Source organism: Microcaecilia unicolor, chromosome 7 (assembly GCF_901765095.1).
Source record: "Microcaecilia unicolor chromosome 7, aMicUni1.1, whole genome shotgun sequence".
Lineage (NCBI taxonomy): Eukaryota > Metazoa > Chordata > Amphibia > Gymnophiona > Siphonopidae > Microcaecilia > Microcaecilia unicolor.
The window spans coordinates 205717495-205736221 of NC_044037.1; the positions used below are offsets into that span (position 1 = coordinate 205717495).

General features: G+C 43.0%; 1 protein-coding gene across 2 annotated transcripts in view; it reads left to right on the forward strand.

Annotated features, from left to right (window-relative positions):
• STAT4 (signal transducer and activator of transcription 4) overlaps nucleotides 1-18727 on the forward strand; it is a 227136-nt gene that overhangs the window by 95461 nt on the left and 112948 nt on the right. For both annotated transcript variants that reach the window (XM_030210264.1, XM_030210265.1), the window contains exons 5-7: nucleotides 2249-2341; nucleotides 13805-13883; nucleotides 17347-17432. In XM_030210264.1, coding sequence (XP_030066124.1) covers nucleotides 2249-2341; nucleotides 13805-13883; nucleotides 17347-17432 — 258 coding nt within the window. The remainder of the gene's footprint in view (nucleotides 1-2248; nucleotides 2342-13804; nucleotides 13884-17346; nucleotides 17433-18727) is intronic.

The following is an 18727-nucleotide window of genomic DNA, read 5'->3' on the forward strand; positions in this document are numbered from 1 at the left end:
CAACCCTTGATTCTCCTCCCTCTGGAAACTATCCAGGGTCTCCACTGTGGTCCAATGGTACCCAGGCATCAGTTGGGGCCCTCTGCTGCTGCCGCCTAGGACTGCACCAGGGTTCAAAATGGCCGCTATTGAGCTTATTTTTGAAAGAGATCGCCGGCCATCTTCCGACACAAATCGGTATAATCGAAAGCCGATTTTGTTCTGCCCCAACTGCTTTTCGTTGCGCAGCCGGCCAACCTTCAAGGGAGGGTACAGAAGGTGGGGCGGGGTGGGGACGGGACAGGGGCGTGGTTACGAGATATCCAGCTTCACCCCATAATGGAAAAAAGATGGCCGGCTCAGACGAGCATTTCGCCGGCTGCACTTGGTCCATTTATTTTTAGGTCCAAGTCACAAAAAAGTGCCCCAATTGACCAGATGATCACCGGAGGGAATCGGGGATCACCTCCCCTTACTCCCCCAGTGGTCACCAACCCCCTCCCACCCCAAAAAAATGTTTTTTGCCAGGCTGTATGCCAGCCTGAAATGTCATACCCAGCTCCCTGACAGCAGTATGCAGGTCCCTGGAGCAGTATTTAGTGGGTGCAGTGCACTTCAGGCAGGTGGACCCAGACCCACCTCCCCTCACCTGTTCCACTTGTGGTGGTTAATGTTGAGCCCTCCAAAAAAACCAAAACCTACTGTACCCACATGTAGGTGCCCCCGTTCAACCCTTATGGCTATGGTAATGGTGTGGAGTTGCGGGGAGTGGGTTTTGGGGGGGCTCAGTACCCAAGGTAAGGGAGCTATGCACCTGGGAGCTACTTTTTTTTTTTTAATTTCTAGAAGTGCCCCCTAGGGTGCCCGGTTGGTGTCCTGGCATGTGAGGGGGGCCAGTGCACTACAAATGTTGGCTCCTCCCACGACCAAAGGGCTTGCATTTCGCCGGGTTTGAGATGGTTGGGCCCAGTTTCCATTATGGCTGAAAATCGAAGCTGGCCATCTCCTCTACACCCGGCAATCGATTTAGCTGGCCCCAACCGTATTTTGAAAATACAGTTGGCTCCGCCCCCTTGCAGAGCCGGCCCCGAAGATGGCCCCATCTATTTGGCCGGCGCCGTTCGATTATGCCCCTCTATGAATCCCAGCAGTAGTACCAGGAGATAACCACCAGGGCAAGAGTAGTCTGGGAGTCATCAGGGTCTGTTTTTTGAATGGGACAAGGCAGAATTCAGGGGCCTCTGGGATACCATATACTCAAGGCTCCCTCAAACAGGCCCTCCACAGTGGAGAGCAGGTTCTTCAAGGGGAGGGGGAGGGGTTTCCTTTCAAGGCCTTGGCACAAAAGCCTGGATATTAAGAACCTCAGGTAGTATGCCATTAGAGCTTTCTTCACTATCTGATGTTAAACTGGAAAATACTAGAGGTTTCTTCTATGTGTGTACCCAGTTATGGAATTCTCTCCCAGTTGAGCTTTGTGTATTTAAAGACCTTATTTCATTGTGAGCTATACTTAAGATATGGCTTTTCATCGGGCTTTTTGAGTGTTATGTGTACTTAATCACAGGTTTTTTTTTTAGCCTGTGCAGTATCACTTCACTTAGGGGTCTTTTTACAAAGGTGTGCTGAAAAATGGCATGCGGTAGTGTAGGCGTGGGCTTTGGGCGCGCGCCAATCCATTTTTCAGTGTGCCTGTAAAAAAGGCTTTTTTTCCGAAAATGGACGTGCGGCAAAATGAAAATTGCCAAATGTCCATTTTGGGTCCGAGACCTTACTGCCAGCCATTGACCTAGCGGTGAAGACTCACGCGGTAACTGGGCGGTAATGACCTATGTGCTTCAAATGCGGCGGATGAAAATAAAAAAATATTTTCCAGATGCTGGTATCGGACACGTGCCATAAATGAAATTATCACAAGAGCCACGCGGTAGCCGGGCAGTAACTCCCTTTTGGCATGCGTTGGGCATGCGTACACGCTTACGCGGCTTAGTAAAAGGACCCCCCAGATGGTAATGGTATAATGTATTTCACATTGACTAGTTATTGATTATGTACTTAGTTTTCTCTTGTAACGGATAGCATTTGGTTAGTGTTACAATCTTGATGTTTATTGTATGGTGGTTTTGATTTCATATCTAGTGTTTATCTTATTTTATTTAATTCTTGATTGTTATGATGGTATTTTGTATTTGATGTTGTAACTGGACTTGGGCTAAAACAGGGAAGGTGTGATGTAAGTATGGCTAAGCAGGCATTTCTTATCTCCTAGGGACCGTTTGAAAAATCATTGCAGAGCTCTGTGGTTTCAGAAAGACAAAGGACTGTGGAGCACAAAGTGACTGCCATTAAAAACAGCGCCCAGGTAACTGTTTGTAATAGGGCTCTGCATTCAGTTTGTTAGCGTGTCTTAAAAAATTTAGGAGGCAACATTCAGCCAGCCGCAGTCAGTGTTTCTTTAAATGCTGGCCTTGGTCAGCCAAATTAGAGCTAGATAATCAGTGCTGGCCCCTATCAGGGTACCCACACTGAATTCCTGGGCTCAAGCACTGTTCCAGTGGTGTGCTGGTAAATTTTTAACAACAGGCTCTCTCCCCGGTCCACCTCAGCGCCCCCCCCCCCCCCCCCCCCCCCCCCGTCCACCTCTGCGCCGCCCCAAAATTGCAGAGCTGGCTATAGCAGGGGAGGGGGCAATGCATTACTCGTTCCAGGAAAAAAAATTAAATGATCCCAGGTTCCAATCTAATTCATGTTTAATGTGGGGTAAAATGCCATAAATAAGTAAATAAATATAAACTTTTAATGTTGAGCACCTGATTCTCAAAGTGAACATATTCCAAATACTATAATGAAAATAAAATGATTTTTTTTTCTACCTTTGTTGTCTGGTGACTGTTTTTCTGATCATGCTGGCCCAGTATCCGATTCTGCTGCTATCTGTCCTCTTAACTCCCTTTCCAGGGCTTCCTTTCCATTTATTTCTTTCCTCCTTTCTTCTTCATTTCTGGTCCTCAGCATCTGCCTATTTTCTTCATCCATGTGCAGTATTTCTCCTCTCTTCCTTTTCCCTCATCTCATCTCCTTCCTCACTCTTCTCTCCCCTCCATCCATGTCCAGCATTTCTTCTCTCTCCCCTCCTCTCCCCTGCCCTGCATGCACCCATACCCAGCGACCCTCCTCTGCCCTGCCCTGCATGCACCCAGATGTCTAGCAGTGACCCTTCTCTCCCCTGCATGCACCCATGTCCAGCAGTGACCCTCCTTTCCCCTGCCCTGCATGCACCATGTCCAGCAGTGACCCTCCTCTCCCCTGCCCTGCATGCACCCATACCCAGCGACCCCCTCCATCCACCCATGCCCAGCAGCGACTCCCTTTTCCCCCCTGCCACCCCCTTCCGAGTTGTTTTGTGAATTCTTCTCCTCCTTCCCTCCCTCCCGATCCGGTCCCTCACCGCCCGCTTGTTTTTTGAATTCTTGGGGGCAGGCAGTCTTGCCTGCCCGCTTCCAGCGCTGACTGTCCTCCCTCCCTTGCCGATTCACGCTTCAAAATGGCTGCCGAGACTTCAGCCAAAGTCTCGCGAGGCCGCCTCTGGAAGTCTCGGCGGCCATTTTTAAAGCGCAAATCGGCAAGGGAGGACAGTCTCAGCGCTGGAAGCGGGCAGGCAAGACTGCCTGCCCCGAAGAATTCAAAAAACAAGCGGGTGATGAGGTGGATCCGGAGGGAGGGAGGAGGGAGGGCGGAGAGCCAGAGCCGGCTCGCTATTTTCAACAACCGGCTCGCAAGCCGGAAGAAAATTTAACAATCGGCTCTTGTGAGCCGGTGCGAGCCGGCTCCAGCACACCACTGCACTGTTCCCTCCAAGCTGAGCTGGAATCCTCCAACTGGATTGCTGCCAGTGGAGGGTGGTGCTTCAATATTGTGTTTTCAATCACTTGGGACAGGCAGGTTCCCTGGAGTCCTGCAGAACTTGCCTGTCTCTCACTATTGAAACATGGGATAGTGAAACAGCACCACCCGCTGGCAGGACTGTAGGTGGAGGACTGGGCTCAAGGTGGCCATTGACAGTCACCTGGGTACTGCAGATATTCAGTGGCTGTACTCGGATAGCTACCCAGTTACCTTAGGTCAGCATGTTTGCATGCTAAAAAGTGCTTATTAAAATGAACATCTGAAACAAACTGACAAAAATTCTGAAAAATAGGAAAAAATGTGAATATGAATGGAAAACCTTTTTCTTGTGCAGATCTTTAGTGTGTTGCCTTTTGCTTTACTTTATGTTACACTATTTGATTACTGGCCTCACCAAAAACAGCCTGAAGCGAATTACAATTTAAAAATTTATCGTGACAGCTAGGGTACATCCCCATCCCCCTGAGTGTCGATGGTTTATGGTGGTTTAGACTGTAAAGCTTGTTAATCGAAGTGTGAATTGTTTGGGGTTTTTTGCATATATGTTTTTGTAAAAGCAAATTATGTAGTAAGTCAAAATCAAAACATAAAGATAAAAATACACATAAATTAACCCTTAAATAAAATCTGAATCTGAAAGTGGTTTACCTTAAATTTATCCTAAAAAAAAATGCATCCTGTAAAACCAAGCTTTTACACATTTCTTAAATTTCCCATAACATTGGATCGGATGAAGGTCTAAAGGTACAGCATTCCACAATTTCGGACCTTGTATTCCAAAAGATCCTTTACAGGTAGTTTGCAGTTTAACCAGTGCGTTTTCTCTAGCAAAAAAGGTGCCTGTACTCAAATGCCAGGCCCCCCTTCAGGGATGGGGTGATCACTGAGAGATCCACCCCACAATAGCCAGGCCCCCTGCAACCTGTCACAGAATCTATGACAAGGCAGAATTGGTGTGCAGAGCCTGAGCTCTTTCATTAAAACTTGAGGACCATGGGTCAATTTTAGCGGACAATGGAAAAGGTGCCGGTACTCAGTACCCCCACGTAGCCCCTCAAAAAAAGCCCTGAGTTTAACATTATTTGGTACCTCAAGAAAACTTTATGGAGATGACCTGAGTTCTCTAATAGACTTATAGATTTTTAATGGTTCCCATAATTACAGAGGCTCCTCTAATCCTAGAGTGCAAAAAACTAAATATCGGGACCCTTTTACTAAAGCTTAGCATGTGCTAGATAAGAAACCCATTTTAAACCTATGGGCTTCTTAGCCTTTAGCGTATGCTAATTCTGTTAATCTATACTAAGCTTTAGTAAAAGGGTCCCGTGGTAACTTAAGGCTAATGCGATGTTCATTTGGCAGCCGGTGTAGTTTATCTACAAGTGGTGTAGCATGCTCAAAAGCTTTCTTTTTAATTAATAATCGTGCTGTAGAATTCTGCATTAACTGTAATCTTTTTAACTGGTACCCAGGCAAGCTACAATGCAACCCATTACAATAATCAATTCAGGAAGTTATATGGGCATGTATTAAAACAGCAAGATCTTCTTTATCGAAAAGGGAACATAATCTACAAATTAGTCTTAGGCTCGCAAAAACAGCCTGTACTTCTGATGAAATTTGTTTGACAAAATTTAAATTTTTGTCTAGCCAGACTTCCTAATTTATAACCAGTTTTTTCAACATCAACTATACAGAGTGGTGAAGCAAGAATTCTCTGATGGCGAGTGAACCACGTATAGGGGTAAATTCTATATATGGTGCTGAAAAGAATCAGAGCCAAGAAACCCCACTTAAGCATTATTCTGTAAGCTGTGCCTAGACACAGTTTATAGAATAGCGCTTAAGTGCTATCATTTTTGGCGCCTGGCGCAAATGCCTGTGCCTAAATTTACATGTGGAGAGCCTTTATTCTGTAATTACATGCGTAACTCAAAACTCCACCCCATTCCGCCCCGAAATGCCCATGACGTCTCTTTTCCATGCCCCATTTTGAGCTGCCCGTATGTTTTAGTCGCACATCACCCAAATAAATCTAATTAGTGCCAATAATTGCTCCTTAAAAAGCCAATTATTGGCACTAATTGGCTCATTAGTAAATTAAATTGGGCACACAAATCAAGATCATGACTAAATGTGCACATGCAATTTTCGGCAACCTTTATAGAATCAGGGGGATAATGTGTCTTCTCTAAATTCAGCTTTAATTCATTTGCCTTAAGCCATATGATAATTCCAAACCACGTGCTGAGATCTATGAAAAAGCAAGGGCCCAATCCAGTTGATGGCACCTCTACAGAACACTAACTCAAAAAAATCTTTTAAGAGTAAATGATTATTTATACCATTAAAAACCATTGTTAAATCAAGTAAGAGAAGTAATACATCCCTTCCTTGATCCACACTACATCTAATATCATTTACAACACTGTTCTGTTCCATGGATTTTTTTTTTTTTTTGAAAGCCTGATTGTCTAGCACTAAGAATATCGGCAGGATCTGATGATCCTGTAAAAGCGCCTCAGTGTGTTCAGTGATAATGAGGATATAATTGAGGTGAAGTTGAGTATATTGTAAGTGATTGATTACGCACTCCCTTCACATCTTAAATTTGGATATATGCCTATATATTACTGTCATAGAAATATATGGACATCTCTAACGTTTAGCATATGCTTATTTTTAGCATGCACTAAAAAAAAACTTGTGGGCCTTTGTAAAAAGACCTCAGTGTTTAGTAATGTTCCTGTTCCTAATATTTAAGAGACCTCTGTTGCCTCAGGCTTAATTCATATTTCTTCAGATTAAAATGCCATGTTTAACAGGGTCACATGTGGCCTGCAATATGAACTATATTCAGGTTTTTTTTCCTGGATTGCACATTGTCCATGTGAAGAGACCCTAGATCAGGGGTTCATAACCAGTGTTGCAGGAAGCGTCAAACTGGAGAAGGGTCTTGAAGTCTGAGGCAATTTACTGAAACTTTCTGGACAGAGTAAAGGCAGTTATTAGGACAGTTTTCAAATGAATTTGCTCAAAACAGAAACAGACTGAATGCATGTGATATGTATGTTGCACTGTTGAAAACTAAAGCATAGTTTCTAGCGTTGTTTGAGGATAAACAGCAGCAATGCTCTGATTAATAGTAATGAAACTTAAGGTTTTTGTACTTCATTTGCACAATCATGTCTTTGTGACTACAGCTGTGACCTAATGACTGAAATTACTGAATTGTTGTTACAATGCTTGGGAGTGAAATGTTTGTAAATGGTCATTTTATTCAACAACTAATAAAAAAGGCCCGTTTCTTAACGCAATGAAACGGGCGCTAGCAAGGCAATCCCCCACCCACCCTCCCTACCAGTTCAAGGCCTCTCTCCTTCCCAGTTCAAGGCCTCCCTCCCTGGCCTCCCACCCACCCAGTTCATCAAGGCCCCCTCACGCCCCTCCCACCGAGTTTCAGACTCCGCCCTCCCTCCGATTTCAACACCCCCCCGCTGCGTTACGGACCCCTGGACCCCCCTTCCGTGATCCTGTTCACCCCCCCTTCCCGCCAAAAACCGTCCCCCACCGCCATCGGGTACCTGTGCTGATGGGGGACCCCAACCCCCGGCAGTCGAAGTTCTGTTCTCATCTGTGCTGGCATTGCTTTCTGAATGATCTTCTGTTCAAGTTTCTGTGCGTGCGTCTGATGTCAGACGCGCGCACAGAAATTTGAACAGAAGTTCATTCAGGAAGCAATGCCGCACAGCCACAGGACTTCAGCTGTCGGGGTCCCCCGTCAGCACAGGTACTCGATGGCGGTGGGGGACGGTTTTCGGCGGGAAGGGGGGGGTCGACAGGGTCGCAGAAGGGGGTCCAGGGGTCCGTAATGCGGAGGGGGGGCGGAGTATGGAACTCAGTGGGAGGGGCGTGAGGGGGCCTTGAACGGGATGGGAGTGACGTGTGTGGGGGGGCGGGGGTGTTGATGTTTTTCGGGTGGGGGGGTGCTTTGGTGATGCACTGAGGGGGGGTTCTGTGTTGCCCCGCTCCCTGCCACTTGCTCCGAAGTGGCAGGAAGCGGCGCACTGACAGCTGATTCCCAGGCAGGGGAATCAGCTGTCAGTGACGTCACTGACATCAGTGTGTTCTAAGCTGCCTAGCAGACCACCTCCGAGGGATCCGCGGTCCCAGGCAGGTTAGAACGTTGGAGGTGAGTATTATTATATAGGATATTTCCCTGGATTCTATATAGCATGCCTAGAGATCTGTGCCAAAATTGGCATGGATTCTATAACAATGTGCATACCTTAACTAGCTAATGAACGCTGATAACAGCACTTACTCAATAATGAGCACTAATTGGCACTCATTAGAATTTAGGTGCATAAGTCACTAAGTGTATTCTGTAACGAAGTGCACTGAACTTCTAACGCACGCAGGCAAAAAGGGGTGTGGTTATGGACAGGGAAATGGGCGTTGTCAAAATTTAGGTGCCTAGTTATATAATATGACCCAGTGCGCCTAATTTCAGCGACAATTTTTTAGGTGTCATATATAGAATCTCCCTCATTATAGGATTGCAACTTTAAGTGTGACTTCTTTGGTAGTAAACCTGTGTACTACTGTAATATTAGTGACATATTAACAGTAGCATTGTTAGCAAATAGCAACATATGTAGCTGTTAGTAGTCACTACTAGACATGTGATTTAGGCAGGGGGTGTAAGAATTTCATTGATCAGTTGATGGGGTGCAGGAACCAAAAACGGTTAAAAACTCCTGCCCTAGATGATATACGAGTCTAACTCTCTCAGCCAGATTGTCTGATTCATCTCTTTTTTGGGCTATGTGGAGGGCATTTTCAAAAATGCATCCAAGTCAAAATTGGGATGTTTAGCTCATTACATCCAAAAAAACCTCATTCATCTTAGAGCCATTTTTGAACAGAAAAAAACGTCTGGGTTTCCCTTTCAAAAATGGCTCTAAGATGGATGTATTTCCACAGAAGATGTCTGTAAAGAAAAGCTATTTTCCAAAGTTACATATCCAAATTATAAACACCAAAAAACCAGGCACTAGAGCATCTGCCTGGCACCATTTTGAGAGAAATGGACACACAGATGTCCCTGCAGATCAGTGGAGCAGCCTAGTTATCAGTGCAGTGGTCTTGCTGGCCATTAAGAGCATCTTGTTTTAAAAACTTGGACGTGATTGAAACAGGTCTAGATAAAAATGTACTTCTTTTTAGACTTGGACATGTCTTCATGTTCCATTATCGCTGAAAGACATCCAAATTTTGGGGACACCCTAGTCCCACCCACAACACGCCCCCTTGCTAGTTGGACAAACTCAGTGGAAAATGTCCAAATTGTGCCTGTTCTAAAATTGTCGGCAGATGGACGTGGTTTTGGCCATTTTGAGACGTCTATCTGCTTTGAAAATAAGCGCCGTAGCTTTTCTGAATGGATGATGTACAGTTCAAGTAAAAGTAATAAGGTAGCACGTAGTGTTTTTGGTGAAGCTTATTGAATAGGTTCACCAAAATGGAGAAAATATTTCTGTAGCTGCAACAATCTTATGTCTTCTTCAGACACTGAAAAATTAAAAAATAACCATACAACACCTTTTGAAAAACATACAAGGGAAATCATATAACAAATATTTATTCAAAATACAAAACCAGAGAGTAACAACTAACCTAATTTTATATATTTTTAACCTTCTCCCCCCCCCCCCAAAATAATCAGCTATTATTATTTAGCAATAAATGCGTTCACAAAGAAATTATTTAACAAGGAGTACATCTTCCTGTGATCATTTCTTATCACGAAGAATAATCCATCTGAGAGGAGTCTTAGACTAAAGATTTAACAGCAGAATGAAAAGATATAGAGGCCGTTTTACTAAGGCGTGCTGAAAAATGGCTGCGGTAGTATAGACATGGACCTGTAAAAAATGCCTTTTTTAAATTGCCGTGCGTTCATTTTGGGTCTGAGACCATACTGCTAGCCATTGACCTAGCGGTAAGGTCTCACACGGTAATAGTCTTCATGCGTAAAATGCCGATTACCGCCCGTGCGCCAAAAAATAAAAATATTTTCCGGCGTGCATAGCGGACACATGTCAAAAATGAAATTACCGCAAGGGCCACACAGTAGCCGGGCGGTAACTCAAAATTGATGCATGTTGGGCATGTGTAGGCGCCTACGTGGTTTAGTAAAAGGGTCCCATAGTATATGTTCTTAACACAATCAGTCTTCTCAGAGGACTACTGTACTTTAGTTAGGCAATTTTTAAAACAAGAAAGCAAATTCTTTGGCAGAGATGTGACCAGGTTGTTGACTAATAGCAAGTTTCAATAGAATACATCTTTATAACTCACAAGTCGGATCCTGAATCAGCAGGTTGTGAGGGTGCTTCTTGTAGGTAAAAATATCTACCAATGACCACAATACTGCCACCCTGCCCTCTGGCTATTTATCAGAATCATCAGATAGTGTGTGTGAAGCATTCTATTCTAATCTAGCAAGATTAGTAAGAGGTCAACTGTCCATAGTCTTTAAAAGGGAAAGACCTTTCTGAACAGCAGAAAGAATGGGATTCTCAAAGTTAGAGAAAGACTATGAAGAATTTCTGGAAACTACCAAAAAATCTGTATTTTCTACTGTGAATTTTTGGAAGAATAACTTAATCCGTATATTCCAGAAGTACAAAATAAGTAGCTGAATATATGTAAACCGCTTTGAATGTAGTTGCAAAAACCTCAGAAAGGCGATATATAAAGTCCCATTTTGCTTGTAGCACTCTTTATAGAATTATGTAATGAAGTTATCCAGAAAAATAAGACTTTATTAAATAAAATTACTTAATTGTCAAATAGAGTCTTATATATTATGTTACTTTTTTTTGCCTTAAAAATTAGGCTTGCTTTTACTCTGGTTTTGTATTTTAAATACATTACTATTATAATTTATTTGATGTCCCTTATGTTGTTTTTAAACATTGAGAAGCCTGTTGTAATCTCCCAGGAATGCTCCAATGTGCTGAGAACCCCCTTGTGGCTCCACTCCATCATCACAAGCCTACAGCCAGGGCTTACTAAAAGCTCTAAGAAAAGCTCAGTAGCAATTCTATTAGCAACCTGTAATCCCAGTCTCAACATTTGGGCTCTTCTTTCAACTCAGGGTGACTTTAGCATAATTTCTTAGACTCCTTCTCTGAAGTATTATTGGGTAACAGGACACATTTCTGGTACCCCTAATGTGCCCCCTGTCTCCTTCGTTGGGGATACATTTGTTTCTCAGCCTTAACAAATATGCAAATTAGTTACACCAGATGCAAATCCACGACATTAGCATCCATGATCCACTCTGTGGGAACAACTTCTTTCCATAAACAATGCATCCTGTTTCTCCTCAACTGAGCCCACTTATTTGGAAGACTTGGGTCTCAGATTAAGACAGCGTCCTCCCCTGGACAGGACTTTCCAATCTCACTGTAACTTTACAGTCCTATCCTCCACCCCACTGCTGTTAGTCCACTTCAAATAGTACTCAGTTCCATCTGGTCCAATGTTCCATTCACATTGGTTTTTACAACAGTTATTGTCTTCCTTAGCATCATATTAAGGTAAGTACTTTCTTTCTCTATGCTTTATGGAGGTCCCTTTTTCTTCTCTGCAGGATTCCTTTCCTTCTGGCTTCTTGAAGGTCCCTTGGCTGTCTCCAGCAGTAGCTCTCCTTCAGGTCTCCTTCTCAGCTTTTCCTGAAGGTCTCCTTCCATTCCGGTTCCTGTCTTCCTCTCTCCCCAGCTCCTCCTGGAAGTGCTCTTTATAGGACTGAGAACAGGTTACCACTTCTTTTCCAGGCTCCTCCTCCTAGCTCTGGAGTTCAGAACCTTCTAGTCTGAGAGCTCCCCCTGGGGGCAGGGCAGGTCCTATACTAGGAGCACCTCCTCTAGCTGTCCCGTCAGGTCATTCCACTGGCTTACCCCTTTTGGCTCCCTCTAGTGACCAGATCAGGGCATTTTCCAGTCTTTTCCCTAGGACAGCAGCCTCCTCATGTTAGGGCAGTCCTGTGTTTATCACACCATTTACAAAGCTGCTGCAAACACTCCTTTACACGGATTTTTCCCATGTGCTAGGGTCACTTTTTGCCAGAAATGGCCGATTTCCTATTTTATGATTTAATGGCCATGCACTAATGTTGCCATTAGCATACAGCAATTAACAAAAATTAGCATGCGAGCCCTTACTGCCACCTATTCTGTGGACAGTAAGGGCTCAAGCACTAATCTTACGCTAATCAGTTAGTGCATGGCATTGCCAATGTGCTGATTTACACAGAAACATCCACTCTCCATCCCCTGAGATACACCCCCTTATATCAAAAGTTTTAAAATATTTTTTAGCATGTGGGTAGCGTGTGCACATTTTCAACTTGTCGCGGGATGCTTCAGTGCTATTTTAAGCTGCGGTGAGAATGTGGTGATGGTTTTTTATTCTGCTGTATCATTGATTGTGTTGTAGTTTTGTGTTGAATTATGTTGCTCATTTAATGGTGATTTTATGTATGTGTTTTGTTGTGTGCCACCTTCAGTCCTTTTGAAGATGAGGTGGCCAATATTCAGTGATTTAAGCAGGCAGAAGCCTCTCTTGCCTGCTTAAATCACTTCCAGCCACAGGTCGGGGCAGCACTGGTGGCGGCACTGCGGAGGAGGCCAGTGTTATGCAGTGTTATGCGGGTGCTGGCAATATTCAGTGATGGCACCTGCTTATCTCAGCAGCCTAATTTAGGACAGCTCAAAAGCTGTCCTAAATTAAGCTGCTTAGCTATGTGGGTGCTGGCTCTGAATATTGGGCCAGCACCTGCATAACTATTTTTTTTAAACCCTCCCGATCCCCTCTTTGCCTTTCTGCCTCCCTCCTGCCCCCTCACAGTTTCCAAAGTCCCTCACCTCCCCTTCCTGATGTTGAGGTAGGCCCCCGGGGCCTACCTGGTTCCTTGGTGGTCCAGCGGGAGTCTTTGGGGGCAGGAGCACAATCCTCTTGCAGCTACTTTTCAGAACAGCTGCTGTGGCCTCTCTTTTTTTTGGCGCTGATTTTTTGGTACCATCTATAGAATTTGGTCTCTAATGCATGCTCACACCCAAGTGATGGCAGTTAGGTGCGCAAATGCAGGTGTTCTATAATAACGTGCCTAATTTCTGAGAACTTCTCAGACCTACCTATGCTCCTCCCAGAGCCACACCACACCCCCTTTGGAGTTAGGTGCTATGAAATGTAGGCACACATGTTATAGAATAGAGCAGAGGTTTTCAACCCAGTCTTTGGGGCACACCCAACTGGCTGGGTGTGTCCAGAGGACTGGATTGAAAACCTCTGGAATAAAGAGTAAGGTAGATCCATGTGTAACTTCTAATTACTGCCAATTAAGTGCTTGTTAACACCAATAACAGCACTTAATTAGCTAATTAGTTTGTGCACAGATTTGCCATCCACGCCCAAAATTGCTCATCCAATTTTGGGTGATCTATATAGAATCTTACAGTATATGCCAGTTTATTTTTACTAAGTTGCACTAATTATAAAATTGGCATGTTTGTTTTTAAGGCTTTTTCTTAAGCTGTATTTGCCGGCAGAGTGGAGAGCAGTGATAATGGATAATCTACAGTGGCTCTTCCTCTTGCATGGTGCAAATCTCTTTTCTTAAGTTATGATGAATATTTTCTCTTTGCTGCCAAATGTCGGTTTTTACTACACTTGTTATTATGTTGATGTTTATGTGGTATTTGATATACATTGAGTTTTTGGCTCCATTTGCAGTGCAAGGTATATAAATGGGTTTGGGTTAATTGATCATCCTGTAAATATTTAGAATAATATCCAGACCTGGAAGTTCACACATATTGTAGTAAAATCTTTCTGTTTTACAAAAAAGATGACAGAACAAGATGTGAAATACTTAGAAGATTTACAAGATGAATTTGACTTCAGATACAAAACACTACAAACCAGAGGTAAGTATATGCAGAAGTATAACGTTCCCTGGGTTTGGTACCTCTGCACACATCGCAAAGAACTGGATACAAGTAAAACCACATTGAACCCTTAAGAGTCAGCAAATAAATATACCTTGTGCCTGAAGAACGATTATATTTTTACTACTGTAATTGTCTATTGCTTATTCTTCCTGTACACCACTTTAGTGAATTTCTTCAATGAATCCTAATAAATACTTACATGCATACATACATTGTTTGTTTTGCTTTTTTACAATAAAATCTAGTCAGTTTTCTTGAGTACATGTGGAGATTTCATTACGAAATTTGCTGGTAAGGTTCACAGTGAATTGTACAAGATTGCCTTCTGTGGGTCAAATCAAGTTACCTATCTCTAGCAGGTGTACTCCATGTACAGTAGGATACAAGTCCTCGTAGCTAATGTAAAAAAAAAAAAATTCATCCAACTCAGAAGAGATCTGAAAACTTTTGAGAGGACTACATGTGAGGGGGGGGGGTGCCCCAGTTGCGGGATGGCCTATTAAATAATTATTTCCTCCTGGTCCTATTCATTTGAAGCATGCACATTCTTATCTAAGGGAGCAGGTTTTCTCTTGGGGGGGGGGATTTCCCTTCAAGGACCTTGTGTAATGGTCCATTCAAGCAATAACTCAGAGACAGATATGAGGTGCTCCAACTCTCTTTACTGAAAAGACATTCAAAACAATTACTGCTTTGTGGTAGTCTTTCTCTTCTGAACTAGTACAGCCTTGAATAAACTCTGTAATACTCCACATTCTTCCTTTATCAGTGTCTGTGATCCCTCTCAATAATCTATTAGGGGTAAAGGTGTTTCCTGGGTTCTAGGACCACCTCTTCCCTTCTAGGTCAAACCCACAACCTTTCCTTTCTGGGATCCACTTCCACACAGATTCTTTCCAATAGAGATAATCTAATACTCAGTATCTCCTTCAGTAGTCCAGTTCCTGAGTGGAGCTTCTCTCTCCTGGTCCTTTTGGCTTGAGAGCCAAGCTGCAAGACCAGTCCTTAGTTAAATAGCAAAGAAAAGAATGGGGAAAATCACTTGTCTGTCACATTCACTTCACACTGGACACAACTCAAAAGTCAAGGGAGTTGTCACACAAGACAAAACAAATGAAGGGCCTGATACTCACTGCTCCTGTCAAGACATCTTCCATTATCAACACACCACACACTCTCTAGGTAATATGACCTATATAAGGGCAGGTCGTACCATTGCAGCCATTCAAAGAAGGGGAATGCTGTAGCAAAATGGTATATACCTCCTCTCTAACTTAGTATGGTCTTGAATGCAGTAAGAGTTAGTATTATTTCAGCAGGATTTGGGGGGGGGGGCCCTTTTACAAAGCCACGTAAGGGTCTACTCACGCCCAAAGTTCACCAAAATGGAGTTACCGCCCAACTACTGCATGGCTCTTGCGGTAATTTCATTTTTGGCGCGTATCCAATACATGCGTCTGAAAAATATTTTTTATTTTTGGGCATGCGTAACAGACGTGCACCAAGTGGCATTTGGCGCGTATAGGTCATTACCACCCAGTCTTTACCGCTAGGTCAATGGTTGGCTGTAAGGTCTCAGACCCAAAATGGACGCGCAGCAATTTTCATTTTGCTGCACGTCCATTTTCAGCAAAAATTTTAAAAAGGCCTTTTTTAAAGGCACGCAAAAAAAATGGATACACTACCACAAGCCATTTTTCAGTGCGCCTTTATAAAAGGACCCCAGGGTTATTTAATTGAAGGATGTTTGGTTGCAGATCAGAATAATGTTTGTGATTTTTGTAGGATGTCAGACATATATTAAAGTGTTTAATTTTGAAGTAATTTTAATTTGTATGACAATGTGAGCCCTCCAGGGACAGGGAAATACCCAGTGAATCTGAATGTAACTCACCTTGAGCTACTATTGAAAAAGATCCAAATAAATAATAATAATGTACGTTTACTAATTTGTATGTGTAATTTATTGTTTATGTAAATTTGTTATCTACATAGCGCTATTGTGATATGCGGGCTACAAGAGTTTTACGATAAACACAATGACTTCCATTATGCATCTTCACATGGGACCTCCTGAGTCACTGATTAACTGAGTTTAGGAAAGAGCATCCAGGGGAAGTGAGAGGGTATGTGAGAACTTGTATCCTGCTGTCCGCAAAATATACCCGATTTTCTCTGTGGACAACAGGATCACAAGTCCTTACAACTGGGACTTCCTAGCTACAGTTGCAAAGGAAAGACAAACAAAAGGTACTGCCAACAGGCAGACAGACATCAAAACTGATTTTCTAGTTTTTTTTTTAATTACATTTGTACCCTGCACTTTCCCACTCATGGCAGGCTCAATGTGGCATACATGGGGCAATGGAGGGTTAAGTGACTTGCCCAGAGTCACAAGGAGCTGCCTGTGCCTGAAGTGGGAGTCGAACTCAGTTCCTCAGGACCAAAGTCCACCACCCTAACCACTAGGCTACTCCTCACTTGGGAGTGGAGATGGATTCTAAAGGAGATTCCAGAGAACAGGCTGTCATGTTGGGATATGCTGGGTAGGTTTTGCTGGCCATCTGCATCTTCCTCCCAGTGTCCTCTGCAGTGACTCCTAGTTTATCCCCAAACCACTTGTACCTCATCTCCTGCTACCCCGCTCTCCTTCTGGCTGGCTGTCATATTTTATCTTCACAGATTTATATTATCTCTTCTATTTCCTATGGCTCCACTATATGTTCTTTTCCTGATGCTCTCTCTTCCCAATCTTTTCCTCAACAAAAGCCACTACAGACCTCAAGACCACACTGTCCATTCTCTACTTTCATAACCTCACCAACCATTTTGTCTTCTACCTTCTCCTCAGCTCTTGAGAAGAGCAAAAACTGAGAAGATCCTACATGATAGCACTTCGTGGCTAGTCAGAAAAGTGCAGTAATGCCTCTTAATAGCTTTTAGATCTTTTCTGAGTTGGCAAAACTGTTTCCCATGTGGGCTCCATCAAATGACATCACTCAGTTGTAAGGTCGTGTGTCCTCAAAGAATTAGTGCCTTTTAGCATTCCTAAACAAGCATAGGAACTAACTTTTCAGAATAATAGGGGGGAACCAAACCCTTCACAAATGAACTCTCCTTAGACAAAATGAAAATTTCAATATTGGGGATGATCAAGCACCCACAGAGCTGGCACCTGTTTTAAGCTTTGTAAAATATCAGTCAAAATTCTGATTGGCAGCAAGTGTATGGGTATGGTCACATGCAGGGGAGGCAAGGGGTAAGGGGGGACACATACTTCCTGCCTCCTGATTTTTAAACATGAGGCATTTCTATTTACCAGCTAAACTTATTTATAAATATTAATTTCCAAGTGTGGAAAAATATTCTTAAATATATTTTCTATCATATACACAAAAACATTTCTCTGTGAATTATTAACACCTTCTTTTTCCTACAGAGCAGGGAGACAAAAACAATTTTCTCATGAAACAGGAAGTCTATAAGCTACAGGAAATGTTGAACGCCCTAGACCACAAAAGAAAGGTTAGTGGAAAGCTTTGTTTGGTTGGTAGGGGCTGATTTCCTTGTCTTCAGTTAAAAGGAAAACCTATCTTATTTCATGCAGAAACCTTTTTGTTTGACATTTCAGATACTTAAAGGCCCTATTTGGTACTAAATACTTAGCTACTCATAAACATTGCTGGTTGGTTAGTAGTTAAAAGAAACAAAGGGGGTCAATATTCAGAAGCTGGTACTGGATAAGAGCACCTGCTATCCTGATAAGTGCTGCTGATTGGGACAGAGGAATTATCTGGATAGTGTCTCTGAATATCCTCACAGACGCTTCTGCACTATCCCCCTGATTCTATCAAATAGCATGTGCAAATTTCCACACACTGTTACAAAATATGGGCAATTCTGTCATATGTTAGTTGCTTAACTAGATGTCTATTGGCATTAACTACCGATAATAGGTTATTATTGGTGTTAATTGGCATCAATTAGCAGTTATGTGTGTATCTGTCCTTAGTTGGTATTCTGTAAACTGCGCATAACTGCAAAGGGGGCATTGACATGGGAGGTGAATGGATGAGTCAAGGGCGTGCCCTGGATTAGCGCATACAGTTTAATTTATGCATTTATCTGCAAATGCATAAATGGCAGGAAAAACTTTAAACAGATAAGATATTTGTTTAAAATTATATGTGGATTTTCAGCAAGCCATTTACACATTTCAGCCCCCTAAAATTCCACTTGTGGCTTATTGCTTTTAGTGAGTGCTCAGTTTGGTGCCATTGCTGTCAAGATGGTCGGGTGGCACTCTGAGAGTATTTCAGATTAAGGCTGCCATTCAATTCCTGGCTGCTTTCGCTCCTCACTCTGCCATTAACAGCCACTGCAGTGCCACCTGGATGGTCACCAGGCAGAGCATTACGGGGAGATCCACAAACAGCCAGGCCGACACTTAAGAGTTTCTGGTAAAGTATCAATGAATGCTAGCTAGTTCGTTAATATTCCGTAAGGCTGGAAAATCTCATCAGTTACTTCAAATGGAACATGAAACAAAAAAAAAGCCACAAGGACCTTCTTTCTAAAGATCAACAATACTGCACATTCTTAATTCAAAAGGATTTAGGTCTTCTCACTTTGCATACTCAAGGGAAAAATATTTTGCATAGAAGCCACTAGGAACTTAATCTATCAAGAGGTTTTTTCCACAACATATCATGGGGAAAATACCTTGATATTAAACGAGCATTAAGACTGGAAATAAAACAAATGTGTATTTATCATAATACGGTTTCCATTTGCTATTACTTATTTCACCGTAGAATGTT